The 27,052-nt window shown below is 37.9% G+C and overlaps 1 protein-coding gene across 1 annotated transcript; it reads right to left on the bottom strand.

The window, feature by feature from the left end:
• Nucleotides 1-1,413: 1,413 nt before the first annotated feature.
• On the bottom strand, nucleotides 1,414-3,676 carry LOC149174349 (rust resistance kinase Lr10-like). Its single transcript, XM_089420817.1, has 2 exons — nucleotides 2,917-3,676; nucleotides 1,414-2,582 (listed from the first exon to the last, which is right to left on the bottom strand). Exons 1-2 carry the CDS (start codon nucleotides 3,674-3,676, stop codon nucleotides 1,414-1,416), a joined length of 1,929 nt encoding a protein of 642 aa, XP_089276943.1.
• Between the last annotated feature and the right edge of the window lie 23,376 nt (nucleotides 3,677-27,052).

Raw genomic sequence — 27,052 nt, 5'->3', positions numbered from 1 at the left:
GGCTTTTTATCTATAAAATTAAAATAGATTAAAAAAACTATACTATAAAAATTTAATTAATCATTTTTCAATAGGTTAAAATAAAAATAAATATTATAAAATTATTATAAGTATTTGCAATTTTTATTATTAATTAATATATTAACTATGAAGATATATTATTTTAAAATTTATTTAATTTTATCATAATTTAGTGAGTCTAATTTAATCACAATTCAATTTAAATAAATCAGTAAATATGTAAATTTAAAAACACTATACTTAAAAATTTTCATTATTTTTTCTATATTATAATTGAATAAATTTACCAACCAAAACAAAGTCGTACCTTAAAATATCAATGAGTATCTACACTCAAGCACAACACACACACACACACATATATATATATATAATTCCTTTTTATGATAAAAAACCTTTAGCAATAAAGATCAATCAAAAGATAAAATTAGCACTCTACATAATCTTAAATAATGTAAATATTCAAAATAAACATACCTAAAAACATTCCATTTAAAAAAAATATATGATCCCTTTTATGATAAGAAAACCTTTAGCAATAAAGATCAAGCAAAAAATAAAATTGGCACTCTGCATTATCTTAAATAATGTAAATAATTTCAAAATAAACATACCTAAAAACATTCCATTTAAAAAAATATATATTATTCCTTTTTATGATAAAAAACCTTTACCAATAAGGATCAAGAAAAAAATAAAATTTGCACTTTACATAATCTTAAATAATGTAATTAATTTCAAAATAAACATATCTAAAAAAATTCCATTTAAAAAAATATATTATTCCCTTTTATGATTTAAAAAATATATATTATTCCCTTTATGATAAAAACCCTTTAGCAATATGGATCCAGCAAAAGATAAAATTGGCACTTGATAATGTTAAATAATGTAAACTTCAGTAAATTTAAGAGAAATATACCTATACAGGAACAATTGACAAAATGATAACTTTAAATTTAAAGTTTTAAATTTAAACCGATAACATTTAATGATAACTTTAAATTTAAAGTGATAACATTTGAAGTGTAAATTTACCTCAGCGTTGACCTTGACCTTGATGTGAGCAATTGAAACCAGATGAAAATGTGTAAAATATAATTTTATAAACCTATAAAATGATAATGTTAAAGTGATAACATCTTTATCCTAATGGAATGTAAATGTAAATTCACCTCACTGATCTTGATCTTGATCTTGATGTCAGCAGATCATGATGTGCAAAACATACATTTATGAATCTAATGGCCTAAACTTCGGAGATTCACGTCACTGAACGGAGTTAGGGTCTTAAGACTTCATGGTACTCATCGACTCATTCACAAAGGTAGTGTGTGGAGTCCGGGGCAAATCTAGAAACTGGTTTAAGTAAAGAGAATCAAAGATAGAAAGCTATAAAGTAATCTCAAGTGAAGAAGAATTTACCGTGGAAGACAGTAGAGGATTTTGAGGTGTGGCCGAGGAATTGAAGGGCAACGGAGGATTGGCGACGTCATCTCCATTACCTTCTAACATTTGCACAACCCTCATCATGCAAGGACGATCTGCAGACTTATATTGAATGCACCACAATCCAGCTTTTGTGAGTCTTCTCGCCTTCTCCTCATCCGCACAGTCCATTTCTCCTCCTCTCAATCTCATCCCCAACTCACCACTCTCAATTAGCTTGAAAGCCCACACAGGAAAGTATAATTGACTAGACCGGCTCACCTCTACATCAATATTCTTTCTGCCTCCAACAAGCTCTAGCAACAGCATTCCGAAACTATAGACATCTGATTTATCTGTAACAGGACCGGCATCACTATGGCACAACTCCGGCGCAACATATCCAGGGGTCCCTCTCCAGGCTGTCATAGAAACATGATCCTCTCCCTTTCCACAAAGTTTTGCCAGACCAAAATCAGCAATTTTAGGGGTGAAGTCGGCGTCCAGCAAAATATTGTGAGGTTTGATATCGAAGTGTATGATGCGGTTGTCACAATCGTGGTGTAAATATGCAATTCCACGGGCCGCACCCAAAGCAATTGAATGCAATTGTTCCCACCTTGGGACTTGCCCCTCCTCTTTCTGGGCAAACAAAAATTTATCGAGCGATCCATTAGGCATGTATTCATATACGAGTGCGCTTATAGGAAATTCAAAACAGTACCCCAACAGACGAACCAGAGCGCTTATAGGAAATTCAAAACAGTACCCCAACAGACGAACCAGATTGACGTGATGGACCCGTCCAATGGTAGCAACCTCATTCATGAATTGGGTCTCGGTATGCCTGTGCCTATCAAGAAGCTTTACAGCCACTGGAACGCGGTTCCGAAGCATTCCTTTATACACCACACCAAACCCTCCTTCTCCCAACTTTTCAGCAAAGTTGTTTGTGATGTTCTTGAGGTGAGAGTGTGAATATCTGGTTGGCATTGGCATTTCATAAGCATTTTCCTTTAGGAATTTCTCCACCCTTGAACTAGAGGTACCAGGAGTAGGTCTTCTCTTCTTGGCATAAAACATTAAGAACAACACTGCTATTGTTGCCAACGAAACTCCTCCAGTGATGCAACCTGCAGTGTAATACAGAGATCGATATGAATGTGATGTTGATTAACAGTGGAAATTACAAGATACAAGTTCACAATGATTTTCAATTGGAAGAAATCATAGCGAGCCTATTTTTATGACCTGCAACGCGGCCATAACAACTCTTATGAGTTAGGCAACGATCCATAATCTCTACAAAGGGGAGGAATACTTGACAATATAGGGAAAAACATTCATATATGTCCATGGGTTCAAGAGTGCAGAATGGAGGGAACATTTAAAACATTTTTATAGATGTTGATAATTTAAGCAATGGGTCTCGTAATCCAATTGGGAGAAGGGGTTCCGGAAAAGTACCAATGCTATTGGTGGGGCATATCTCTGTATGCGAGGTGCCATCGGGACAATAGCAAAGAAAACTAGTTGGTTCTGAAATGTTATAACCACAACTCCCGCCACTGGTCTTACAGTCGCCACAGCTTCGGTTTCTCTTCGTGTCGGCATACCATGTTATTTCAAAACCTGCTGAGAGGCGTGTTCTCAGATCCTCATTCCGTTGGAATGAGAAGTTGTTACTAACTGGCAGTTGAATGTTGCTTTGGCAGAATCGTATCCCAGATTCTGGATTGGGAATGACGTACCAATCAGCGCCACATAAACGGCGCTTATGCCCTTTAATACTTTCATTGCATTGGCCCCAAAGCGTGAGATTGGTGTATCCATGGGCTATACGAAATTGAGAGTCGGGCCACCAAAATTGAGAGTAGTTACCTAAAGGATTGCAACTACCCCCCGGCATACTCTTCCATAGATTGTAGTTAACATTTGTCATGCTATTATTATAAAATCTAATAATATCCAAGACTGTCGGCTGCAAGATGACATACTCGTCTCCATTGAGTAAAAGCAAAGGATTGCTATCCAAACTACAGTTTAGCTGAAACTTATGATCACCACAGCCGCTGTTAATTTTCCCAATAGGGTAGCAGAATTCAAAGCTCCCACATGCACCCCAATAACAATCTTCGTAGCCACTGCCGGTACACGATGTTGTGAAGCAGAGGAGGAGAAGAAGAAAGCAAAGTTGATAGACAGTGAGGTGACGATGGAGTACCATGATGCTATGCTTTGCTCTGCTCTTGGGCATGAGAAACCTAGTAGCAGGGTGTTCCTCGAAGAAAAGAAGAAAATGACATTGGAATACAATGATGCTATGCTCTGCTCTTGGGCGAGAAACCTAGTAGCAGGGTGTTCCTCGAAGAAAAGAAGAAAATGACATTGGAATACCATGATGCTATGCTCTGCTCTTGGGCATGAGAAACCTAGTAGCAGGGCGTTCCTCGAAGAAAAGAAGAAAATGACATTGGAATACCATGATGCTATGCTCTGCTCTTGGGCATGAGAAACCTAGTAGCAGGGCGTTCCTCGAAGAAAAGAAGAATATGACATTGGAGTGAGTGGGGTTGGAATTGGAGTGCAGAAGACGGCATAGTCAACAGGACGATTAGACTTTGGAATGAATGACATGGAATTGCGGTGCAGAAGACGGCGCGCATTAGACTTTGGTTGACTGATTGTGCGCATAAGCTGGAATGCCGTGATTTTTAATTCCACGAAACAGTGGGGTGGTTTCCCCCATCCGTCGCGCGATTTGCTATATCTTTTCAAGAAAAGACATTGGACCCTCACACCATAGTTACCAAATTCCGTCGAATTGACAAGGGTAGGGTAAATTCAGTTCATAGTTAAATTTTTGGTGGATGACAAGGAAACCTAAGATGTACATTTACTATTTTTCATTCTCAGTATTGCCCGGCTGGATTTAGAAAGCCGAGAAAATCGCAAAAAAATAAATATTACCTTGGAGTTTGAATTTATAAAGTACTGGATCCTCGGCGGCAGATTAGAAAGCCGAGAAAATCGCGAAAGAAAATTATTACCTTAAGTTTGAATTTATGAACTAAGGTTTAGAAATTATTGATTCTGTCAGCACTAACTTCACTTAATTTTCGAGGTTCAGAAGTATTCATTTACATAGTACCAAGGCCTAATAAACCAGCAAGAGGGGTCCCCGTCAGCAGAGATGGAATTTGACAGGCAAATTACTTGTCATGAGTGGTGGGTGGTGATTTGCCTGTAAGTCAAAAGTTTTTATAAATTATTAATATAAGTCCCCGTCAGCAGAGATGGAATTTGACAGGGAAATTACTTGTCATGGGTGGTGGGTGGTGATTTGCCTGTAAGTCAAAAGTTTTTATAAATTATTAACACTTTATATTAATAAATTGTTAATATTTTTTTATTAACATTTTATATTAATAAAAGTTTTTACATTTAATACCATAGATCTTTACTAGTCCCGAGTAATAGTAAATCTGGTTCCATAAGATTAATATTGAAACTTTAACAATTGATAATATAATGACTAAATTTATTTAGTCCTTACATTTAATAATATTATCTATACATCTATTAAATTCATATTAATGAATATAAATTTAACATATTTTAATATATGTTAAATATAAATATTTCCCTTTTATCTTGAATAATCAGATGGCATCTAGTATATATAATATAAATTATTTTAATTTTTAATTAACACTAATACTATAACATTGTTATAATAATAATATATTGATGATGATATTGATGATGATGATGATGGTTAACGTCTGTTGAGACCAAACAATGATCTATCGGACCTAAATAAATAGATTATTTATTTTGATTTAAGATTTTATTCCTATGCTCAAAAAGTTTGGAGAGAAGCCTCCCGAGCTCACTATAATTTTGACATTGTAAAAGGCTAGGAAGGTCAATATTGTAACAAAGATTGTGAAACTGAGATCTAATGTGGTTGTACGCAGGGCACTCTAAGAGGAAGTGGTTTTCATCCTCGATGCTCTTATTCTCACATATATGGCAGATCCTTTCCATCCATGGCGTTTTAGGAATTGCCCAACGACCTGTTTCACTATGGAGCTCATGAGAATTCGTTCTAATCTTTGCTATATTAATTTTATTTTTTGAGCTAGTTAAAAAAGAGAGATACTTTTGATCTTCTAGGGTGGGGTTGATGACCTTCTTATAGTAACTTAATTTTCTTTTAGTCGCTAAATCTTTCTCACACTACAACTTTTCTTTGAACTTAGAAGTAACAATATCTTTAATGTTATTTATGTTTTGCAATGCATCATTCTCGTTAATCTCCCAGTAGTTTAACCAGGCCCTTGTGTCTTTATGCCACCCTCGATTGAGCCTTAGGTGGTTTTGGCTGGAATTTAAAGCTAGCTTAGGAAGTCTATGATCGTCTATGTTATTGAGTTTGTGCTTGTATAATAGAAACCTAAGCATAGCTAGGCTCTCAATAGAGGAAAGACCTGCTTCTATAAGAAGAATAGGATAGGGCGTATTACCTTTAATTTTCAGGTTATAAGTTATAAAACGCTTCTGGATTTGCTCAATCTTTCTCCATGATTCTCTGGAGATGCTGCAACCCCAAACCTCACAGCCATATAAGATAACAGGAGTGACTAAAGTTTCAAAGAGGAACTTCTTTTTATCCCACATTACAAGGTTTGCTGTTTTACAATTATTTTCAAGACCAAAATAGGCTTTCCACCCCCCATTAATCCTTTTCTCAACGTTGTGGTTCCAGTTGAGCTTGTGATGGATATCAATTCCTAGGTACTTGTAAGAATACACTTCCTCCAAGTTATTATTGTCATACATAAAATTAGCGTAAGTGTCCTTCTTGGATTTGATAATCATAACTTTTGTTTTGTCAGTGTTAACAGTCATACCCATGGTAGAGCAGAAATCCTTAAGAAGCTTGAGTTGCTTATCAAGATCAGATGGGCACCTTGCCAATAGAACAATATCGTCAGCATAGAGAAGAAGGATAACGACTATCCCAGCTAAGATCGTGCCATCACATCCTGCTTCCTCTAAATAGCCTTCGAGCTTATCGATGTAAATGCCAAATAGGGTCGGGGAGAGGGGACAGGCTTGTTTAACTCCGATGTTACACTTAATATCTTTCGACCACCCCTCATTGCTCTTTAGCTTGGCAATTACATTCTCATATAATCTTATAGCAACAGCTCTCAACTCAAGAGGAATCTTTAGCTCTGGTAACCTATTCCAAAGGTTGTATCTAGGAACCGTATCGAAAGCCTTTCTAAAGTCCACAGAGCAACAGAATAAATTGGATTTATCATTACGACATTCCTCCGCAATGATCCTAAGCGTAACAAGATGGTCTGTTGTTGAGTGATGCCTTCTGAAACCTGCTTGGCCTTTAGCCCGCTTACCTTCACTTTTAAGCCATATGCTTAACTTCTTTTCCAGAATACTACCATATGACTTGGCTAAGAGAGGGCCGATCATAATTGTCCGATAATTAGAGGGGTTATTTGTATCCCCACTTTTAAAAATAGGGATAATGAGGCTCTCAGTCCAAGGTTTAGGGAACCCTTGCTTGACTGCTTGATTGAAAAGCTTGTGGATGTGGGGGATGAGGACAGGACCTCCAATTTTTAAGATTTTTGCCTGGTAACCTTCAATGTCCTTAGCTTTCCCATTAGCGAGGCGATTAACCTCAAACTTAATGTCTTCTAACGAGAAAACTTCTTTCATATTGAGCAGGGTTTCCAAACTATCCATGACATTTGGAGATTCATAAAGCTTTTTAAGATAAGAATTCCAGTCATGAAGAGCAATTTTATTATTATCCTTAGTCTTCCTAGTCAGAATCTGCCTCCAGAACTTCTTAGGAGCTACCTTAGAGAGGTGTAAGAGATTCTCTTGTTTTTGACGAATGTACTGCCTCTTTTTCCTTTTAGTTAGGGCTTTGTATATTTTTATCTTGTCCATTTTAAGAGAATCATCAACAGCTTCCTTAATTGCTCTCCTCGCACTTTTTTTTTTTTTTTTTTTCAATGTGGTTCACGGGCACTCAATGAGTGGCCGCTACGTCCACATAGAGAAGCGGGGCAGTTCCACCCGAAGGGATCTGCCGGTCGGCCATATCAGGCCTAACCCCGAGGGCGTCGAGGAGATTTGACCCCGTGACCTCCCAACTCGGAAAGTGCTTAGCAACGGGAACTCGACCATTTGAGCTATCCCTTGGGGCTACTCTCCTCGCACTTTTACAATCTTTGTCATACCATGGATTGGTTTTGTTATTTCTTTCATTATTTGAAGCTTCAATTGAGAACTTGTTAATAGAAACTTCAATTACTAATTATTATTTATTATTAAACCCTCTCGATTACTAACTATTATTTCTAGCAATTTTAATATATTATTTCTAGCAATTTTTAATATTAATATTAACTCAAACATTGTTAACTTTTCACTTAAATAACATAGGTTAAATATTAAAATAATATTTTAGCATCATAAAATTATATAGTTAAAATTGATTATTCATATCTAGCCGTTTATCTAGTCTGACGTAATATAGCGGTTTTTTTCAATATAGCCGTTTTTAGTCAAACCTAGCCATTCGGTGATCTGCTAACCCTATTTAATATATAGCCTTGATGTGGTTCTTCAACTTGTCGTGACGATGAGCCACACTCATTGGTTCGCAACGGGTCGACAAATGTTCTATCATGTGATTTACACCGAAAAGACTTTTCTCATAAACTTAATATGGATCACAGAAGCCTCAATTCAACAATTAAAAAATTTGCCTTTTTTACAAATTATTAATATTTTATATTAAAAATTTGTCAAATTTTTTTAGAAATTATTAACCTTTTATATTAAAAAATTGAAATAAGTATTAAAATTGCTCCAACTATCAAATTTGACAAGTACTTAAAGATATGAAATTCCTACCCCGTCCGGGAGTGATAGGTTAAAAGTATGTGTTCCCAGTTCTTACACCATGTACGTTTCTACTTTTCTCCTCAAAGCATTAATTAAATTCGAAAATCAAGTCAAGTGATCAAATAGAAACACTGAAGCCGCATAAACAGTATCGAATCCGCATAAAATCTACCGATAGAAAGTTCACTCAAACGATAATAGCTCCGGAGTAATCTTAAATACCTTGAATAATTTTTAATGGAATTGAAACATGGTCAGGAATGGAACACAACATCTGCGGGGACTAAATCCCTTATCTAACTTTTAGATAATATTTTTGGAACTAAAAATAAATGTTATTTTTTTTAGATTATTTTATTAATGTATTTAAAATAAAATCAATACATTGATTTTAATAAACGGGTGAATTTCAATTTCAATTTTTATATTTATTTCTATTTCTATTTTTATTTTTATAGTGATAGCGCTAGTTTCTTATTATAATAAATGTTGTTCTAAGGTATTAATTTCATATTTAAATTTGTATCTAATTATTCTTATTTACTAAATAATTATTTTAATATTTCAATATCTTCATTTATGTATAGTGACAATTTTCTATATTCAACAATAACATGTAAGTCCTATTCTTTTGCGGAGAATTTATTTTCTTTTAAGTGAAGCAAAAAAAATAGTCTAAAATTATTTCTCTTTAATTTCACCTTCTTATAATAAAATCTATATTTATTATATCTTTTGCTATGTTCTTATATTTTATTGTAGTAAACACTATTTTTCTAAATTCCCACATTCATTTCATTCTCATTATGTTTTTATTCTATATTTTTATTCCTTTACATTCTTCCACTTTTCTCTTTACATAGTTTTCTCTTCTATTTAGAAATGCATAAGCACTCTATTCATTCACATCCAATAGTTACATATATAATACATGTATGCTATATCTGGTAATCAATCAATTGAGAAAATATCTCAACCTCACACTAATCTAGGAAGCATCTAGTTGAGCAAATATCTCTCAAGCCAACCAGATCTAACCAACTCCCTAAATACTTGGAACATGATCCTTCTTCAGCCTATGATCACACCTAAGACAAGTAGGAGTTACATAATCTAACAATCCCCCTTAATGACTACTTGTCTTAAGCTCGATAAATTGAGGTTTTCACCAATATGTTCTCCTTTACAACACATGACCCACTATCAATTGAAGGACCTCTTGATCAATGAAGCCGATCTATAGTCCAACTTGGCATTTATAAACATTATTAATATGTTGACACCCATAAAAAGGAATAACTATCCACCAGAATAAATGGGTGACCAACTATTGCATATGTCAGTCTATTAGGATTCCCTTTATGTACATGTTTCATTCAAACATCATTTCATCATATATATTCATACATGTACTTATACCTTTAACTTCGCCTACATCACCATCATCATCGTCCTAGGTTCTTTCACCTACCCATAACCACACTTTGGGTTTTCTTGGTTTAACCTCAACCATGCCCTACGTTTTCTCGGCTTACCCTCAACCATGATTTTGATGTTACTACATCATACTCCCAAGGAACACAAACACTTTACAGGATTCCCCGTCCATATGTTCTTTGTCTCTCATAAACTTTCATTTCTTCATCACATTCTCACATGGTTTTTGTTTACAATGAACAACATATCAATTGTTTCTTGTTAATCATAAAATTTCCTCTATCATTTGGTGTCTAGTTTAGCACAAACCTAGACTACAAAGTGGTTTTATATTACAAAAAACTACATGGGGGTACACATGCCTCATTAGACTTACATCAACATTGAATTAGGTACAAAACGCTCCACTCATGGAGATACCGGATACATGCATTTCAAGGACCATTACATCAAATCAAAAGATGACACATAGACTTGCTTAAAAACACAATGTGTGATTCACATTATAATATGGTCATGAGTTTGTTTTTATTCAACACACCGCACAATCTTACCTTTGTTTGTCCATGACCAATTAACCTTTGATATTGCCACAACCAACATCATTTTCTACCATAAATCTTCCATATGAAATGTCATATGTTGTATCGAGGACCTCTTTGTCCTTCTTTCTTCAATCTCATCATTCAACTCCAAAAAATCAACTTCCATTCAACACTCGATTTTCTCAGGCTAGAAGAATGTAACTCACTTCCACCTCAATAGGTGTCCATGCTCCTCCCTTCATTTGAAGAACTATACTCATGTATTAGTTTGAAACCAATCATACCATTGACACCTCAAATTAATTAAGAACCTATTGTACTCTAGGGTTTAACATCAATTTGACCATGAAGACTGATTAGCTAGTCACTTTATGTACATACTTCCATCTGACAAGATATATGGATGCCATCCACTATGCTTGCTAAGTATCTTGGAAATTAGTCTAGATACGAGATGTATCAATCTCATTCTTACATTCTTTGCCCATGGCAATGAGGATTCATAGTGAAACATTCAAAACCTAGTTCACGGAGCAAGAACACATAGCTAAAACTCATTTTTGTCTACAATGCTTCTTTGCAAAGTAGACTTAAGAATGATGTTTACATCACCAAACATTGCAACATTACATCAATGAGAGATAATGACATATATAACAAGAATATAATCTTCTTCTACAATCACTCACACACTAGAAATCTCAATCTCCATGTTGGTTCAATCTTCATCTTTGATACCCTTACTTCATCTATCAATTATTATAGTAGCTAATTCTAACAAAATAATTGCACCTACATATTGAGTTACCTAAGATCAATATATAAGTTCAATACAATATTACTATGACTCGAACGAGGGATTTGTATCTTTGTTTCCCTTATCCTTCCTAAAGCATCATGTGTGTAAAATATGGAAAAATAAATTTCCATCTTCAGGCACAACACTTTAGTAAACTAGGAACCATTTTCACAATGGTTATAGGATATTTGACATTTTTAATGCAATAGTTACTCACATTTCCAATAAACAACCTCTAGATTGTGCGAAAATTATGACTATCCATAACCAAAATATCTCCTTTTGAATTTGAAATTGTCTCACAAATGAGCTCCTTCAGTTCACATCTGACAACCACTTTCAATACCTCCATATTTCTCTCAGTCCATATGCCTTCTATATGTGTCATCATGTTATGAAACCAGCTCAAGAAAAGATAGAAAAGATAGATCAATGCCTTAGAATTCAGCCTCTTCGAGGGGGCAACCTCCTTTACATTACATAAATGAACAATTCTTGGATGATACAAATGAAAAGGGCTCCTTTCTATATATAGGAGTCTAAGGGGTCATAACATAATCAGAGCCGACATAATAATAATAATGTAAGGGCACAATAATAACAATAGTGGGCTTCTATGGGGCACAATAGTAACAATATGGGCACTACATGGGTACAATGATATAATAAGTGGGTTGTACTAATAACAATAAGGGGTTACACTAGTAGTATAGGGGCCTAACACATCATAGATTTAGTAATATGCTTATGGTGGGCTTCATTATCTATTGTGAATGCTAGAATCTCAACATCACTGGATATGCTGAATGGGATTGATCCAGAGTTTATACTTGTATAAATAGAAGGTGGGGGCTAGACATGAAGTACATCAAACTTTCCCCACTTCCTTATCACCATTACGAGGGAAAACTTTGATTTTATCCAGAGCCCATTCCAGTGCATGCATACTCTTCTCGCCCATGTCCACAGCCACTACCATGCATTTAAATCAACCTCTCACCTCTTTCCAAGAGAATCTCCACTTGAATTGCAAGAAACTCGTTTCTCGGCAATATTTCTGAATAGAAGGCATGACTTCATCTACAAAATATAGGCATTGAAAGAGTAGGCTCCTATACTCAATCTAACATCTCTGCTTCAAACCCTATAGAATTCATGTTGTTGCAATCATTTTCATACAAGTGCATGTAGGTTTAAACCCCACATGAGATGCACATTGCATTCTACTTTCATATACTACATAATTCAAATCAATTCTCAACATTGTTCTTTTTTTTTTTCGCTATAAACATCTCCACATATTGAGTAGATACAGAAATATGTCTCATCTAGTCATGTTGACATATCTCTCTAGTCTCAATTTCCATGAGAATAAGAATGTTCGTTTTCAAAATCATTATGGTCTCTCAGCATGTATGATGTATACATGGATTCCTTTTTCCATTTTGTTGCTTTCAATATAGGGTATATTAATGGACCAACACTTAATGTCAATTTAGGGTCCCTGGACTTCGAGATGCAACACAGGAATTGCCATAGAAAGGCTTTGGGAACCTACAAAACAAAACCCTAATTATCCCAAAAACTGCTCACACCTTGAGTTCCTACACTAGTTAATCATTTCTTCAATTTTTCACTCAAAAGTAGTATTTAAAAATGAAATCATAAACACCAATTCTCAAATATATCAACAATTGGAAGCAAACCCTAGCTCAATTCTTGCACTAATATTTTGGTAGCTCTATTAGCATGAAATAAAAAAACTAATCAACTTAGGCATTAACTACTTCACCCATCAAATCATTAATTAAAATTGAGTCTACAGGCTAGGAAAATAAATAAAATTTAATAAAACATAGGCTTTGATCATACAATGTCAAAATAGTGCTTTGAAAATCTGCACAAAACTGTTCCTGCACTACTACAATTTTTTCACTCTCCCTGTGCTTCCAAAAGAAAAGTATGGTGCTCCTAGTGTAGAAATCAAATATCTGAGCTTACATAAAGAAAGAAAATAATCCTCTATTCTACTTCTCCAAATTAGAAAATGCCCCAAACCAAAGATATGAAATTGTGCTTTTAATCTATAATAAATATTTGCAAAAGGAGGGAAATAAAACCAATCTCAAAATAAATTCCAAGTTTTGAAAGAACAAAAACAAGATACCAATCCAATTTTCAGCAAACTTTCTTGTTCTAATCCTCTTGAAATACCATGAACACTTGCTGACCAGTCATAATGTATTATAGAACTCTTTGAAAATGAATCAATTTCGAGTGGCTATGTTATACAAACATTGATTTAAATATGAATTGGTAACTGTAAACCAAGGAACCACAATTTTAAAAATCAACAAACCTTTAGGAAAGAATAGAGTAATTAGAGCCAATATCCCTACATACTACCAATTCACAAATTGCATAAACATATGTTGTAGCTATTGTGTATGGCTCAAATCACTACCAAAAGGTTTAGGCTTTGATGACTCTGGTACTATTTCATTCATACCTTGTATCGTGAGATCTTTGAAAGAAAATAAGGTACCCTCAACGCTTCAGATCTAAAATAGTTCAAAAGTTCTAGGGAGGGTCCTATTAAATATTGATATTAGATCTTTATATGAAGCCTTCAAGCTGAAGCCACCAATGCACCCAAATAAAAGTATTACCATGACCAAGTCATATGAGGAAAACAACCATTCCATAGGTAGGATCTTCGTATAACCCAACTCACATGGCAATAGAACAAGGGTTTTAGATGAATGATTTTTATCATATATCAATATCAAATTCCAACAACCTTCAAAACCTTTGAAATTACCTATATTAGTGCCCAAAAAGATAAACGCGGATTAAAATGTCACTGCAACCAGAATATGTAAAGGAAAGTGATGATTCCAGGAATTAATCTTCGATCAAATCAACCAAATGACAGTGAAACAAGCGGATCTTGTATATATATGACAATTACCTCTCAAATCTAGGCTATAAGCATTCCCAAATCAAAATACAATACAATTCTTCAAATAGGAATAGAATATAGAGAAAGAACTAAATCCAATCTTTTGTGAATGTAATGCTCAGCTATAAATGCACACACTAAAATATTTCAGTTTAAATACCAAACCGCACAATATTATCTAATAGAGTTGTGACAAGCTAAAATGGTTGGGCCCAAACCAACCAACTCTCACCCTCTTTAAAGAAATTTTAAGTTATAGACCACATAGAAGTATTAACAAAATGCAACAAAAATGAAAAGGAAACCTGGAATTTGCCTCTTTGTATTAAAATAGCTCAATCCAAATGCATCTTGAGCTTAGTAGTCCAACTCTAGTTGATCAGAGGTGGGGACAACCACCAAAACACAATGCAACAACATCACAATATTGAATGGCTTCTCTGCTAGCTAGGCTTGGAGCCACAACCTTGTTTACATAATATTTTTACATTACAAAATGAATACAAAATAAAATGAATGAAGATCCAAAAGTTTTCCATTGATGAAATTTTGGTGTAGCATGTTATAGCTTATTTGGTACTTTACATTTATTTGTTGAAAAAAGAAAGAAAAATAAAAAATATAAGATATATAAAGGAAAAATAAATAAAAAATAAAAAATGAAAAGGCATTAAAAAAGAAAAATAGAAAAATAACAAAAGAGAAAAAATAAAGAAAAAATGAATAAATCCCGAGAAATGTTCAAAAATGCGTGCTAGTTCAAATGTCGCACATCATGCTAATTAGTTGCTTAATTTGTTTAAACATAATTAAACGACTAATTATAATCATAGTAAAGATGACTTGACCTTTGGTTGCTTTATCTAATAAGCACATATCTCGACTGTTGAGATGCTCCCACCCAAATCAATGGTCAGGGAAGCACTTCGGACCCCCCCACCCTCCCCCCTCCCCCCACCACATCTCCAATGTTTAACCCACGGGGGGGTTGTCTGAAAATTTGTTTCGAATAAACCGACAATGCAATGTGTTCGACCCTTAGGCATTTCAGACCCCCCCCCCCCCCCCCCCCGCCGAAAACCACTAGCTAACCATTCCCCCTCCTGCCAAAGGAATAAAGCCACTCTTCCTTGACCATCTATCCACCTCCCATTCATCAATAAATAACCGTTATCTATCCATTCCATCTCCTTGAACGTTACCTTCCCATAATAAATGTCCTGCTCTTGTTATCGGATATCCTTGCAAGCAGTTAAACTTCTTATTCCATAAATAAAACACACATTTTACTTATGTCTCTTTTACGCATTCCATTACAAGTTGCATGTCCAGGTCCAGTACAACCAAACCAACATCAAAAGAACATTTGTCATCACTACAGAAATTCGTTAATCACCTGGTAAACATCACCCCTTACTAAATTATATTTTCAGAATGTCTTCCAAAGGAAAATCTCAAATGGTAGAGGAAAATTTGATGATGCCCACTGTCATAGACTTAGATAGATTAGCCCTAGTCGACCAGGAGTATAAAATCTCTGAAAACCAATGTGAGTTCGACCTATATGAACTTCACAATTGGGCCAAATTGAAATTCCTTGATGCCAATGATGAATTGAGCATGTGTTACTCCTTCATACCTCAATTCACCTTTCCCCAAACTTATTTCTTTCCATAATTTGTAACTTGGTGCCATTTCAGATATATTTCAAGTCAAAGAGCTATTATTGCTCAAAACAATGATGTTTTGTTCACAATATCCCCTAAGTTGATATGCCAAATGCTTCAAGTGAAACCTTCAACCCCTTTGCACCGTTTTTCTGTAGATTCCCTTATGGAAATCTATAAAGATCACATTCCCTTAAAGAGCTAAGATATTTGAGATATTCTTACTTGAAAATGCAGAATTACCAAGACCAAATCCTCCATACCACTCTTCAATGTTCCCAAAAATGACTAGATAGGTTGTCTCATTAGTTTCTTGTCTATTAGGCTATCCAACTAATTAGTGGGTTGATGAGATTATTTTATGATTTTTGTCAATGTTTTCACCAGGTGAAAAATCCTTGATGATCTTCAATTACAATGAATATTTGTCTAAAGAAATACATGATCGGTTCTTGAACTTTTCAACAGAAGGATATTTCAAATATTAGTGAGTTTTTGTATACCTGTTCTTATTTCATCAGGTAGATAAATTCCAATTTCAATTACAAAAATTAGATGAGAAGGGTAATCCTCAATCTGTAATTCATTGGACTTCCTTGGTAAGGAAGAATACCAATGAATTTTCATTCAGTAATTACACCAATTAGTTTATATATATGGTTTCATATTTTCTCAATAGCGATGTTGTTCCTAGGATTCGCCCTGAAATCAAGAAAATTCTACACCTGAACAAGTAAACAAACACTGGAGATTGGTATTTGTATCAAAACTACACAGAGATGAGAGTATATGGATGTGAGCTTCCTCCATATAAATTCCTAAGTTTGTGTCAATTAGGATTTTTACATTAGAGTATATAAGGAAGATGATGCATATGGATGAGATGCACTTTGTATCAACTAAAAATAAGCCCTAGTTTAAGTTAAAGGCTCAGATTGGACCCTTTATTTGTAATACCAGAGCAGCAGCAAAAGAAGTAGATCTCCTTCTGAAACAAATGAAATTCAAATTAAGTTTTACCTAGTCTTATGATCCCTTGGGGATTATTTCTAAGATAAGGGTATAATAGGAAACTACTCTTTATGCACATACTCCTAGACCAAAGATTGAACAATACATGAACCAGGAGGAGTGGCAGGAAAATACATTGTAGGAAGTAGAAGAGCAAGTTTTCATTTCTACAACTTCACAAACTCTAGTGCCACATGAAAATCATTCCAAGAGAACAAGGGAAATTATTTCCCCTCTAGTTTTAGAAATTTAGCAGACATACTTCATAATGTACAAGAAGAAGAAAAAGAACCCTCTCGAAGAGCCATTTCAAGAAGAGAGTTCACAAGAACATACCGCATTAGTTTTAACAAGTCCTTATGCTGAGATATTTCCAAGGATTGAATAAATTTTCTCAATCTCTCATGTATCTTCAGTCATTCAGGACCTATTAGAATCAGTCCAGACAAAATAGCTAGATCATACTACTATAGAACCAAGTATCTTTGCTGGATACAAGTAAATTAAGAAGAAAAATGAGGCACTAAAGGCCACTACTTATTCAAAAATCTGGAAGCAAACTTCAGCTTCCCAGCACAGGTTCCTCTCAAAATTAGATACTGAAAAAGGAAAGTTTCAGATAGCCCTTCTAGAGCCTAAAGTTCCTTTTCAAAAAACTACAAAGATTACAAACGATCTGTTTTTTCTTTTGACACTAAACATATTCATCCTATTGACCAGATTGATCTACACAAGCAAGTTGGAGAAATTATTTACTCCACCTTGACTAGTTCAGCAATGGCAACATCTAAGTTGTGGGTTTCAGTGAATAACATTCAATCCCAGCTAAAGCTAGAAATATATCATCACTGGCAAAAGATACCAAGATAAAATCCTTAGAAGCTCTAGTAGTCAAATTGAGATATGATCCCAGTAACGTTAAAGTTACCGAGGAAATGATTAAGAGGAGAAATGTTGATATTCAATGATTGAGGAAACAACTAAAACTCCCTACTACTGAAGATCCACCGATCAAAGAAGTTGGTGAGTTAGAAAAATATAAAAGAAAGAATGTTAAAAATTATTAAGGAACAAAATTTACAGATACAAAGGATGGAGACTGAACTAGAAAGTTTATTAAAGGAAAAAGGATGACAAGTAGATGTGGCACCAACTATTACAGTAGCAACAACTTCTATTGCAGGTATTGTGATGCAGGAAAGTGTTCCCTCTACGGACAGAAGCAACCCCTCTAGCCCTAGAGTGGGTCTAGTCACAAACAAGGACAGATCAACAATAGCTTTCCTTAAACAGTCATAGTTGGAGGCCTACCTCAACCGGTGGTCGATGGAGTTCCATTGCACTGCTCCAGCTTCCGTTTCCTTCTCCTAATGAGTGATCAACTTGAAACAATGCAAAGGAAATACAACAAAGCACGTAACCGGAAAACAACAATGATCTATTTACTCACAAAGTCAAGAAGTCATGAGCTATCAAGTAAATTACATACAAGACATAGGAAAACATCATTGATTGTATTAATAATGAAATAAGAGTAAGCTTACAACCAAAGTCTTGACGTCACAAGCCTTCTCAGAGGGATCCAGCTAGTGTGTTCTTCAAGCATTCACTCTGAAGAAGGATCTCCCAATATATAAAATCTCTCTCACTCATAAGTTTTACACAAGATTAAGGGCACTTCACAACCTTCCACAAGCTATCAACAATCCCACACTTGTCACACTCACACCAGCTATCTAGCAAACTCACAAACACTAACAACACTGCTCAACTAGCCAACTATCAAAAACTAGCAATGCATAGCAATGGTGAGAGTTTAAATAGGAGAAGGAGTCTCCATGAAAGGTGGAAGAGTGAGCTTATCCCAAAGGAAGGTAGCACAATTAATGGAACTTCCATGCCAGAGAAAGGAGGGCGATACAAACTATGCCAACAACCAGGTCTGGAGTCATCTGGAAGGCCGACTGTTGGAACAAACTCGCCCAATCTGGATCATTGCGAGTGCATAACGGATCTTCAGCGCTGACATCGCTAGTGAGTAATGTAGCCAGTCAGATCATCGCTAAAGATAATAAGCAACCTCGCGCTGGGGCATGAAATCGGACCATCGTGGGAATCAAGTGTACTTCCGCGCTGGCAGTGCAGCTGGACTATTTATGAGTGCCTTTCAGCGTGTATATTTAGTCCATAGTCGTGATGAGGCAAATAACTTAGGAAAAGTGGGTCATTTGGCAGCACGAGAGAGCATTTGAGCATGTTTGACTTGGACACATGACACAGTAGAAGGACTGGAGTGAAGACAGTGACAAATTACTGTGTAACAGATGCCCCCCTAAAGCATGAAGCCCGAGAGAGTGGGACGGGTGAAATGCTTTACGAAATTGACTGAGCTGGAATACCATCTGGAAGAACCTGCGCGCAAGTACAACTAATATCTCTGATAATGAAGTACATGTAGTCTAGGCATGGGCGCAGCCATCCAAAAGACATACGAACTAGGTCTGTGGTATGGACACAACCATCTAGCTAATGAGACCATGATAATGATAAAGGTATGGTCACAGCCATCCATGAAGACTCAGGTATGGTCACAGCCATCCATCAACGAGTCATGTAATCACGAACCAATCCACGCAGCCCGAACATATGTAATCTGAGTTCGGGGTCTTGAACCCAACCGATCATAGTACAAATTCTAGCATGCGAATAGATGTGCTGAGGTCGAGCATGATAGAAAGTCACTTGATTACCGGTCAATGATGAAAATCGTTAACAAGCGTGAGAGAAACCACCAATAATGCCAATGGTTCTCAAGGTACTAGCTAGCACAATCCACGAAGTGTGAAAAAGGAGCTGAAGTCGAACACTCGTGGAATCACCCAATCAATGACCAATGATGAAAGTCGACCGTCAGGTGCGAAGAACTTGCCATTGAGGCATGCAAGCTCTAAGGTACCAAAGGGGATCTCTAGATCAATCTCCTGGATAATGAGCTGATGTTGACAGGAGACGACCCGTCGCAGGAGGGCCATAATGTTTCCCCCATCAACGACACGAGATAAGGAACAAGCGGTAGATGGTGAAACAGAGTATCAGAGGAGAAGGCAAGGGTGTAAACTGCAGAAGGATTATACTCTTGAACATGTCAGCGACACGACTCCGGAGGGTGGCAGCATTCAGGTACCAAGGGATCAGAGGCTCAATGGAGATGGTGTGAATCAGATGGAATGAGGCTAAATGGCAACCCAAACCCGCGAAAGGCCAAATGACAATGTATGGATGTCCCAACCCGACAAGAAGCAAAAGTGTCGATGTTCAAGAGTGACTAGCTGCCAATGATGATTTCCAAATTTTCCCCACCATTGCTGGTGAGTACCCCTATTATTTTTGAAAACAAGCTTGAAGGGGATAGCATATGCTTGTAATATAAGTTTGACCGTTGGTCGAATCCAACCTAGTAATGGTTTAATGAGCCCTAGGAAGGAGAAGCTCGAGTCTCGTCATGGTGACGAGTCCAATGTCGTCAGGGTTTAACGAGTCCGACATAGGTAAAACTCAGAGTCTTTTTCATGTTTAGAGAGTTTGAAAAAGACACGGAAAAGAAAACTCTAGAGGGGTCCTTTTTCGTAGATTTGTGTCTCTCGAGCCCGAAAAAGTATAAAACAATACTTGAAAGAACCGCCCGACCATTACGATCGAGGAGTACTTTTCGTAACTAGTGACTTCGACCCGAAAAAGTAGAAAAGCGATCGAAATCACGTCGTTTCGTAACCAATAACGAGCTTGAAATGACAAAGGCCCGGCAATCTTTTTGTGTTTACATGGTTGGAAAAGAGCTTAAAGGTGACCGCCTCTTATTTCTTTTAACGATTCAAGAGGAACAACTCGACTATCTTTTCATTTTTCAAGTCGGAAAAGAGCGTTAAAGACGACTTTACGGATCAAGTGTACACGAAGCTGACATAACTCCACTACCTGTAGCTCTGCACAAAGCACGTCAAACGTAAACCCATTCGACATAAAATGAACAATATACGTAAAAACATAGTTAAAAAACCAAATTTTAACTAACCATGTGATAAAAAATGAGAAAAAACCCACATTTATAAAATATAATTTTTTAATTTCCAAAAATTACTATAAAAGGGGGGGAATTCATTCATTTTTACCATTGGTACTGTTCATTTCACCTTGGAGCAATTTGGAGCACCAAAGTTGGCAAGCTGATTTTGGCCCCATTCGTCCACCATTCATCCTGAAACTTCTTCCAGGTAGATAGACTTCTTCCCGTGCTTCAATTCAGTGTCTTTTTTATGCATTTTGATGTTAGATGTGTTAGTTTAGGCAGATTTTTTGAGTCAGGCTCCGCCGCTCGGTCATCGCGGGTATACCGCTCGGGTCCGCGATGACCGAAAATATTTACACATAACGTTCTCTGATCATCGCGGGAAAGTGATGTACTTCCGTGATGACCGCAAGAAAAATGAACTGGCAACCTCGCATCATCGCGTCTGTTTTAAAAACAGACGTGATGACGATGCAGACTTATTTTTTTGTGCAAATTACGAATTAAAATTTGCAAATGAAGTGCTAATTCGTTTTTTCTCGTCATGTAGGCCATAATGGCATTTGTCTGGCAGGAACGAATGCATGATGATAACGATGTGGAAGCTTTCGCTGATGTTGGGTGCCGAAATGCATTACGTGCATGCGGATTGCTAAAATTCTTCCTTACTCCGCACCTTCGGTCTCAACCCGATTTACTGGAGCTACTGATCCGGGCCTGGAATCCAACAGATGGGAAATTCATAATCTGAGGCCGAGACATTGAGTTCGATGCCACAGACATATACTTCTTGACCAGGCTATCCCGTCATGGTGAGAGGCCCATTCTAGAGGGGCAGCAACCCAGGGGAAATTCTCTAGAGATGTTGATGGCTCAAGTGTGCCCATGGGCACGCAAATCGAGAAGCGGGAAGGTGGCAATCCCGACAGTGGAAGACGTGGTTCTTCACGCTATGCTATTCATGGTGACACAGGCAGCGGGCTCCCAAGCCCAACACGAGGCCTCGAAGACCCATCTCTAGTTGGCTCTCAAATGTCTCAATCCAACCATGTTCAACTGGGCAGAAACAGTGACGACCAATATGAAGAGGCAACTTACCAACTGCCATCGAGGAGAGACAAAGCAGTTTGGCTACAGGTCCATCTTAGTCCCGCTCATGCTGGAGCGGGTGCCGACATTGCAGTTACAGGACATGGATTTGGATTTTCCCAGACCACGTGAGACTAGGGCCACACGGTGGGCACACGTTATGCCCCGAGGAGGTGGTGGATGACTAGTGTCATGGGGAACACTGTTTCGAGAGTGGTTGGAGCGCCAAACGATCTTCGTTGAGGATTGGCCATATGTTGGCATGGACTTCCATGGAGATCCTGACATGCAGCTGCCCACTGGAGAGCAATGGGATGATGGTGGTAAGACACTTGATCACATTATTTTTGCATTTTATTTTTTATGATGTTTTTAGATTTTTTCATGTATATGTCCTAATGACGAACTCTATGGTATTGCAGATGTGGGACCAGTGAGACCCGTCGGGTTGGCTCCAGAGGCACAGAGGGATGCACAGGGCATTGTAGCGCTAGCCTTGGCTCCTCCAGCTGATGATCTGGTGGAGACAGTGGCTCGAGATATGGAGGGCCCGACGGTAGGGATTCCTGATTACATGGGGGTCGAGGAGGTCCCCATAGCATTCCAGATCCACACAGTAGGAGTGGTACCCAGGGTGCACCGCCTATTGAGGCGGGTGGCACGAGCGGTGGTGTGCTATAGGGAGCATAACCCACTGTAGTAGACACCTAGGTTTTATTTCCTGCTGATGATTTTTTGAGAGACATGTGTCTCGGATGTATGGAGAACACAGACTCTATTTGGACATATACACTTATTTTTTGAGCGCCTCGGTGCGCCACACGAGATATATATATATATATATATATATATATATATATATATATATATATATATATATATATATATATATATATATATATATATATATATATATATATATATATATATATATATATACATATTCCTATGGTTTATTATTGTGTTTTACATGCTTCTTATATGCTGTTTTGATTACATGTTACGCAAATGTCTATCTAATACATGGTTTGCCAATGCATCAGTTAACGTGTTTAATCTTCGTGGAATATGCTGATATGTGATAAAATCAAAATTCCTTTCTAATAATTTAACACGTAAATACAACCTTAAAATCCGATGGTCTCTGACGGAATATCGCCCATTGAGCTGGTGGACGACAAGCTGAGAATCCAGGTTCACAACCAATGTACGAATATCGAGATTGATTGCCTCGGTTAGTAACTCAATAACAACACTATATTCAGCGACATTGTTCATGGTACAACCTAGACAAACACCTTGAAGGTCTACCAACTCACCGTGAGGATCGTAGATCACCCATGCCGCAGAAGACAGGTTGCGGGTACTGTGGCAGGCACCATCAGCAAAACCAACGTAAGGTGCACCAGACATCTGCACAAGAAGCAAAAGACACAATAAGCGGCAATACACCTACACACCAAGCCAAAACATGAAAACACACACACACACCTGCTAAAAACACACGTATGTACAAATCAGAGTGCATGAAGTTCACGCATAATATTTTTTCAAGTAAAGCCCATTTCGGGGCTTATCCAGAGGGTTCCCTTCATAATCAATCAGCTCATAGGCCCCTTTTTGCAAAACTCGCTTTACAATATAAGGCCCGTGCCACATGGGCTTGAATTTGCCTGCCCCCAGCTTATCATTTGCTTGATCGTAGAGCAGGACTAAATCTCCTTCAACAAAAGAACGAGGATGGACAGTATGATCGAAGTGAGTTTTCACTCTCTTCTTCTATGCTTCAATAGCTAGAGAGGCTAGTCGACGAGTCTCGTCCAGCCGTTCTAGGTAAAGAAGGCATTCTTCTACCGGAGTAGTGTTGGGGAGTAATTTGACGGCTAATTTCAAAGAAGGGATCTTGCACTCGATGGGAAGGGTAGCCTCCAGTCCGTAAACTAATTGAAATGGGGTGAAACCGGTGGCATCCTTCACAGAAGTTCGGTAGGCCCATAAGGCAGAGAACAACATCAAGTGCCAATTAGACTTGTGCATGCCAATGGTGCGTTGAAGCATCGTAACTAGAACATTGTTGACGACTTCTACTTAACCATTGGCCTGAGGATAGTATGGTGTCGAGCTATCGTGCCGCAAGCCTAGTTGGGTTGTTAGCTCAGTCATCATATGATTATGGAAATGCTTATCGTGATCAGTGATGATAGCCTAAGGGACTCCGAACTGTGAGATAACATGATTAAACAAAAATTGTGCCGCTGTGTGACCGTCTTCAGATAGTGTGGGCATCGCCTCGGCCCATTTTGTGAAGTAGTCAATGGCAACGATGATATACCCATGCCGCCCGACCGAGTGAGGGTTACAGGTCATATAATCAATGCCCCATTTGGCAAAAGGGTCGACGGTAACAACAGGGTGCAATGGAGCGGGGGGTAGGCACATCTTCTGTTGCTAGATTTGGCACTTGTGACAGGAGCGGACGGCAAGAATGTAATCCTTGAAGATGGAGGGCAAAAAGTAACCGGCACGTAGGATCTTTTGGGCAGTATCATATCTGGACATGTGACCACCAAAGGCGCCAGAATGGCAGTCATTTAGAACTCGCTCATCTTCCTCGAATGTTAACCATTGGTGGAGAACAGAGTCGGCGCCAAGATGGTACAGGGTGTCCCCAATAATACGATAGGGCTAAGATTAATGGCGAATTCGTCACCGAGCATCCTTAGACACATCGGGACGAAAAGAGGACATCTGTAGATAGACAATGATATCCCCGTACTAGGGATCGAGGGTGCTAATTAAGAACAGAGTTTCGTCTGGAATGTGGTCCTCTAACCGAGAGGTCGTGGTAAGAGATGGCAGAGAGCACAACAACTCAGCAAAGACGAGGGATTTCTTAGACTTGGCAGTGGTGAACTCCAAGTCGAACTCTTGGAGGATAACAATCCATTTCAAGTACTTGCTCCCCAACAACTGACGCGACAGGATGTACGTCATCGGGTTGCAATCAGAAACCACCGTCGTGGTGTGCAATAAGATATAATGGCGAAAACGTTGGATGGCACAAACGACGGACAATGCCAACTTCTTAATGTCAGCATATCGAGTTTCTATATCTAGTAGATTGGGGCTGCGATAATAAATGACATGCTCAATGTCATCGTCATCATCTTGAACTAGAACCATGCCAATAGTGGTATCGGCAGCGGCCAAATACAGAGTGTAGTCACGATGATAATTAGGAGGACACAACAACGGAGCAGAAACAAGGAGAACCTTGAGGCGCTCGAAGGACTCTTGAGCAGTGGCATCCCAAAGAAAAGGGGTATCCCGCTTCAATAACCGCGTATAGCCTTTGGCCACTTCGGCATAGTTCGGAATGAATCGTCGTAAAAAATTCGCTTTTCCCTGCAAACTCTGCAATTGCTGCAAAGAAGCAGGGGGAGGGAGATTCAGAATGGCCTCGACTTTAAGGGGATCCAAACGGATGCCCTCTCGGGAGACGATAAACCTGAGAAGTCTGCCTGACTCAACACAGAAGACACACTTATGTGGATTAAGTCAGATGCGGTAGTGTCGACAGCGGAGAAAGATTTCGCGAAGGTGAGCGGGATGGTCCTGGTGTTTTGCTGAATGAGCTGGTAGATCATCCAAGTAAGGTTGCACAATGTGTCGAATATCATGGAATGCATAAGACATTGCGCGTTGGAAGGTGGTGCTGGCGTTTTTCAAACCGAAAGGGAGCTTTTTGTAGGCGAAAGTGCCCCACAGACAGATAAAGGTGGTCTTTTGTTGGTCTGCGGGCGCAATATTAATCTGGTTATAACCAGAAAAACCATCCATGAATGAATACATTTCACTCCCAGCACACTCATCAATGAGCTGGTCAATGAAGGGTGTGGGGTAGTTATCTTTGGGATAGGCCCGATTAATATCACGGTAATCAACATAGACCCTGATAGTGCCCTGTTTTTTAGTCACAAGGATGATATTGGAGACCCAATCTGTGAGTGGGATGGGGTAAATAAAACCAGCCTTAAGAAGCTTTTCAACTTCCGCTTTAATAGCCACAGCCTTTCGGGGGTGCACGGGGTGTAGACGCTGCCGGACAGGCTTAGCACCCGGATACGTAGGTATCTCATGCACCACGATACTAGGATCGATGCCGGGCATTTCTTCGTAAGACCAAGCAAACACATCACGGAATTCGCGAAAAAGATCAGTATAGAGCTGAATCTCCTCCGGAGTACAAGTCACTCCAACATGGATGTGCTCGACAATCCCTGGTTTAACAGAGATGTCGATAGGCTGGGTTTGCATGATGTTTCCCATGTTCCCTTCAGAATGTTGGAAATAATACTGAGAGGGGGGGTGAATCAGTATTATCAAGTCAATTATTTTCTTTTTTCAAACCCAGATCATATACGCTACTTCAGTTAGTGAAAACCGCGTATATACGCAACTAAAGATAAGGAAACCCGCATATACCATGCAGACTTATAATTTAATTTATCTTACAGATGTTGATCATTAATCTGTGTATCAGAATCAAATAAACAGTAACCAGAAACAGTGAAACAGAGCAGAAGACAATCACACACAAGAACACAAGATATAAGGTGGAAACCCAATGTGGGTGAAAACCACCTACTACAATTCGTCTCTATCTTCTTTTAATTAAAAACTTCTTTTTACAATGTTTCTGTACTGGTGCAGTCCTTTACCAATACGCAGGCTGCTACCTGCAGAGAGCTACAACCCTCTCTCATTCTCCAGCTTCTCCTGGAAGGGAGCTACAACCCCCTTAGCTCTTGTACTAGCTGGGATACTAGTACGTAGGCTTCTACCTGCAGAAGGCTACAACCTTCTCTTTGCTTCCAGGGACAACGTTTCATAAATTTTCAGACTGGATCCATGAACATCAATCTATCATCAAAAATTTCTGCATCAAACAATCTCCTTTGTACCAATTAGAACTGAATCAAGTAGACACTTCTCTGACAGCTGTACCATGAACACAGTAACAGTAACCACACGCCAAATTCTGAACCCAGAACACTGCAACAATAAATAGAAGCA

The sequence above is a fragment of the Pinus tabuliformis genome, chromosome 4_1 (assembly GCF_031772625.1).
Source record: "Pinus tabuliformis cultivar Carrire ecotype Pingquan chromosome 4_1, CPIR1, whole genome shotgun sequence".
NCBI classification, from domain to species: domain Eukaryota; kingdom Viridiplantae; phylum Streptophyta; class Pinopsida; order Pinales; family Pinaceae; genus Pinus; species Pinus tabuliformis.
This window is presented reverse-complemented; position numbering and strand designations above follow the sequence as displayed.

Coding starts and splice junctions, on each gene's coding strand:
- LOC149174349 (XM_089420817.1), bottom strand. CDS start 3,676: ATGGTACTCCATCGTCACCTCACTGTCTATCAACTTTGCTTTCTTCTT. Junction 2,583..2,916: donor ATGCCCCACCAATAGCATTG/GTACTTTTCCGG, acceptor ATTACACTGCAG/GTTGCATCACTGGAGGAGTT.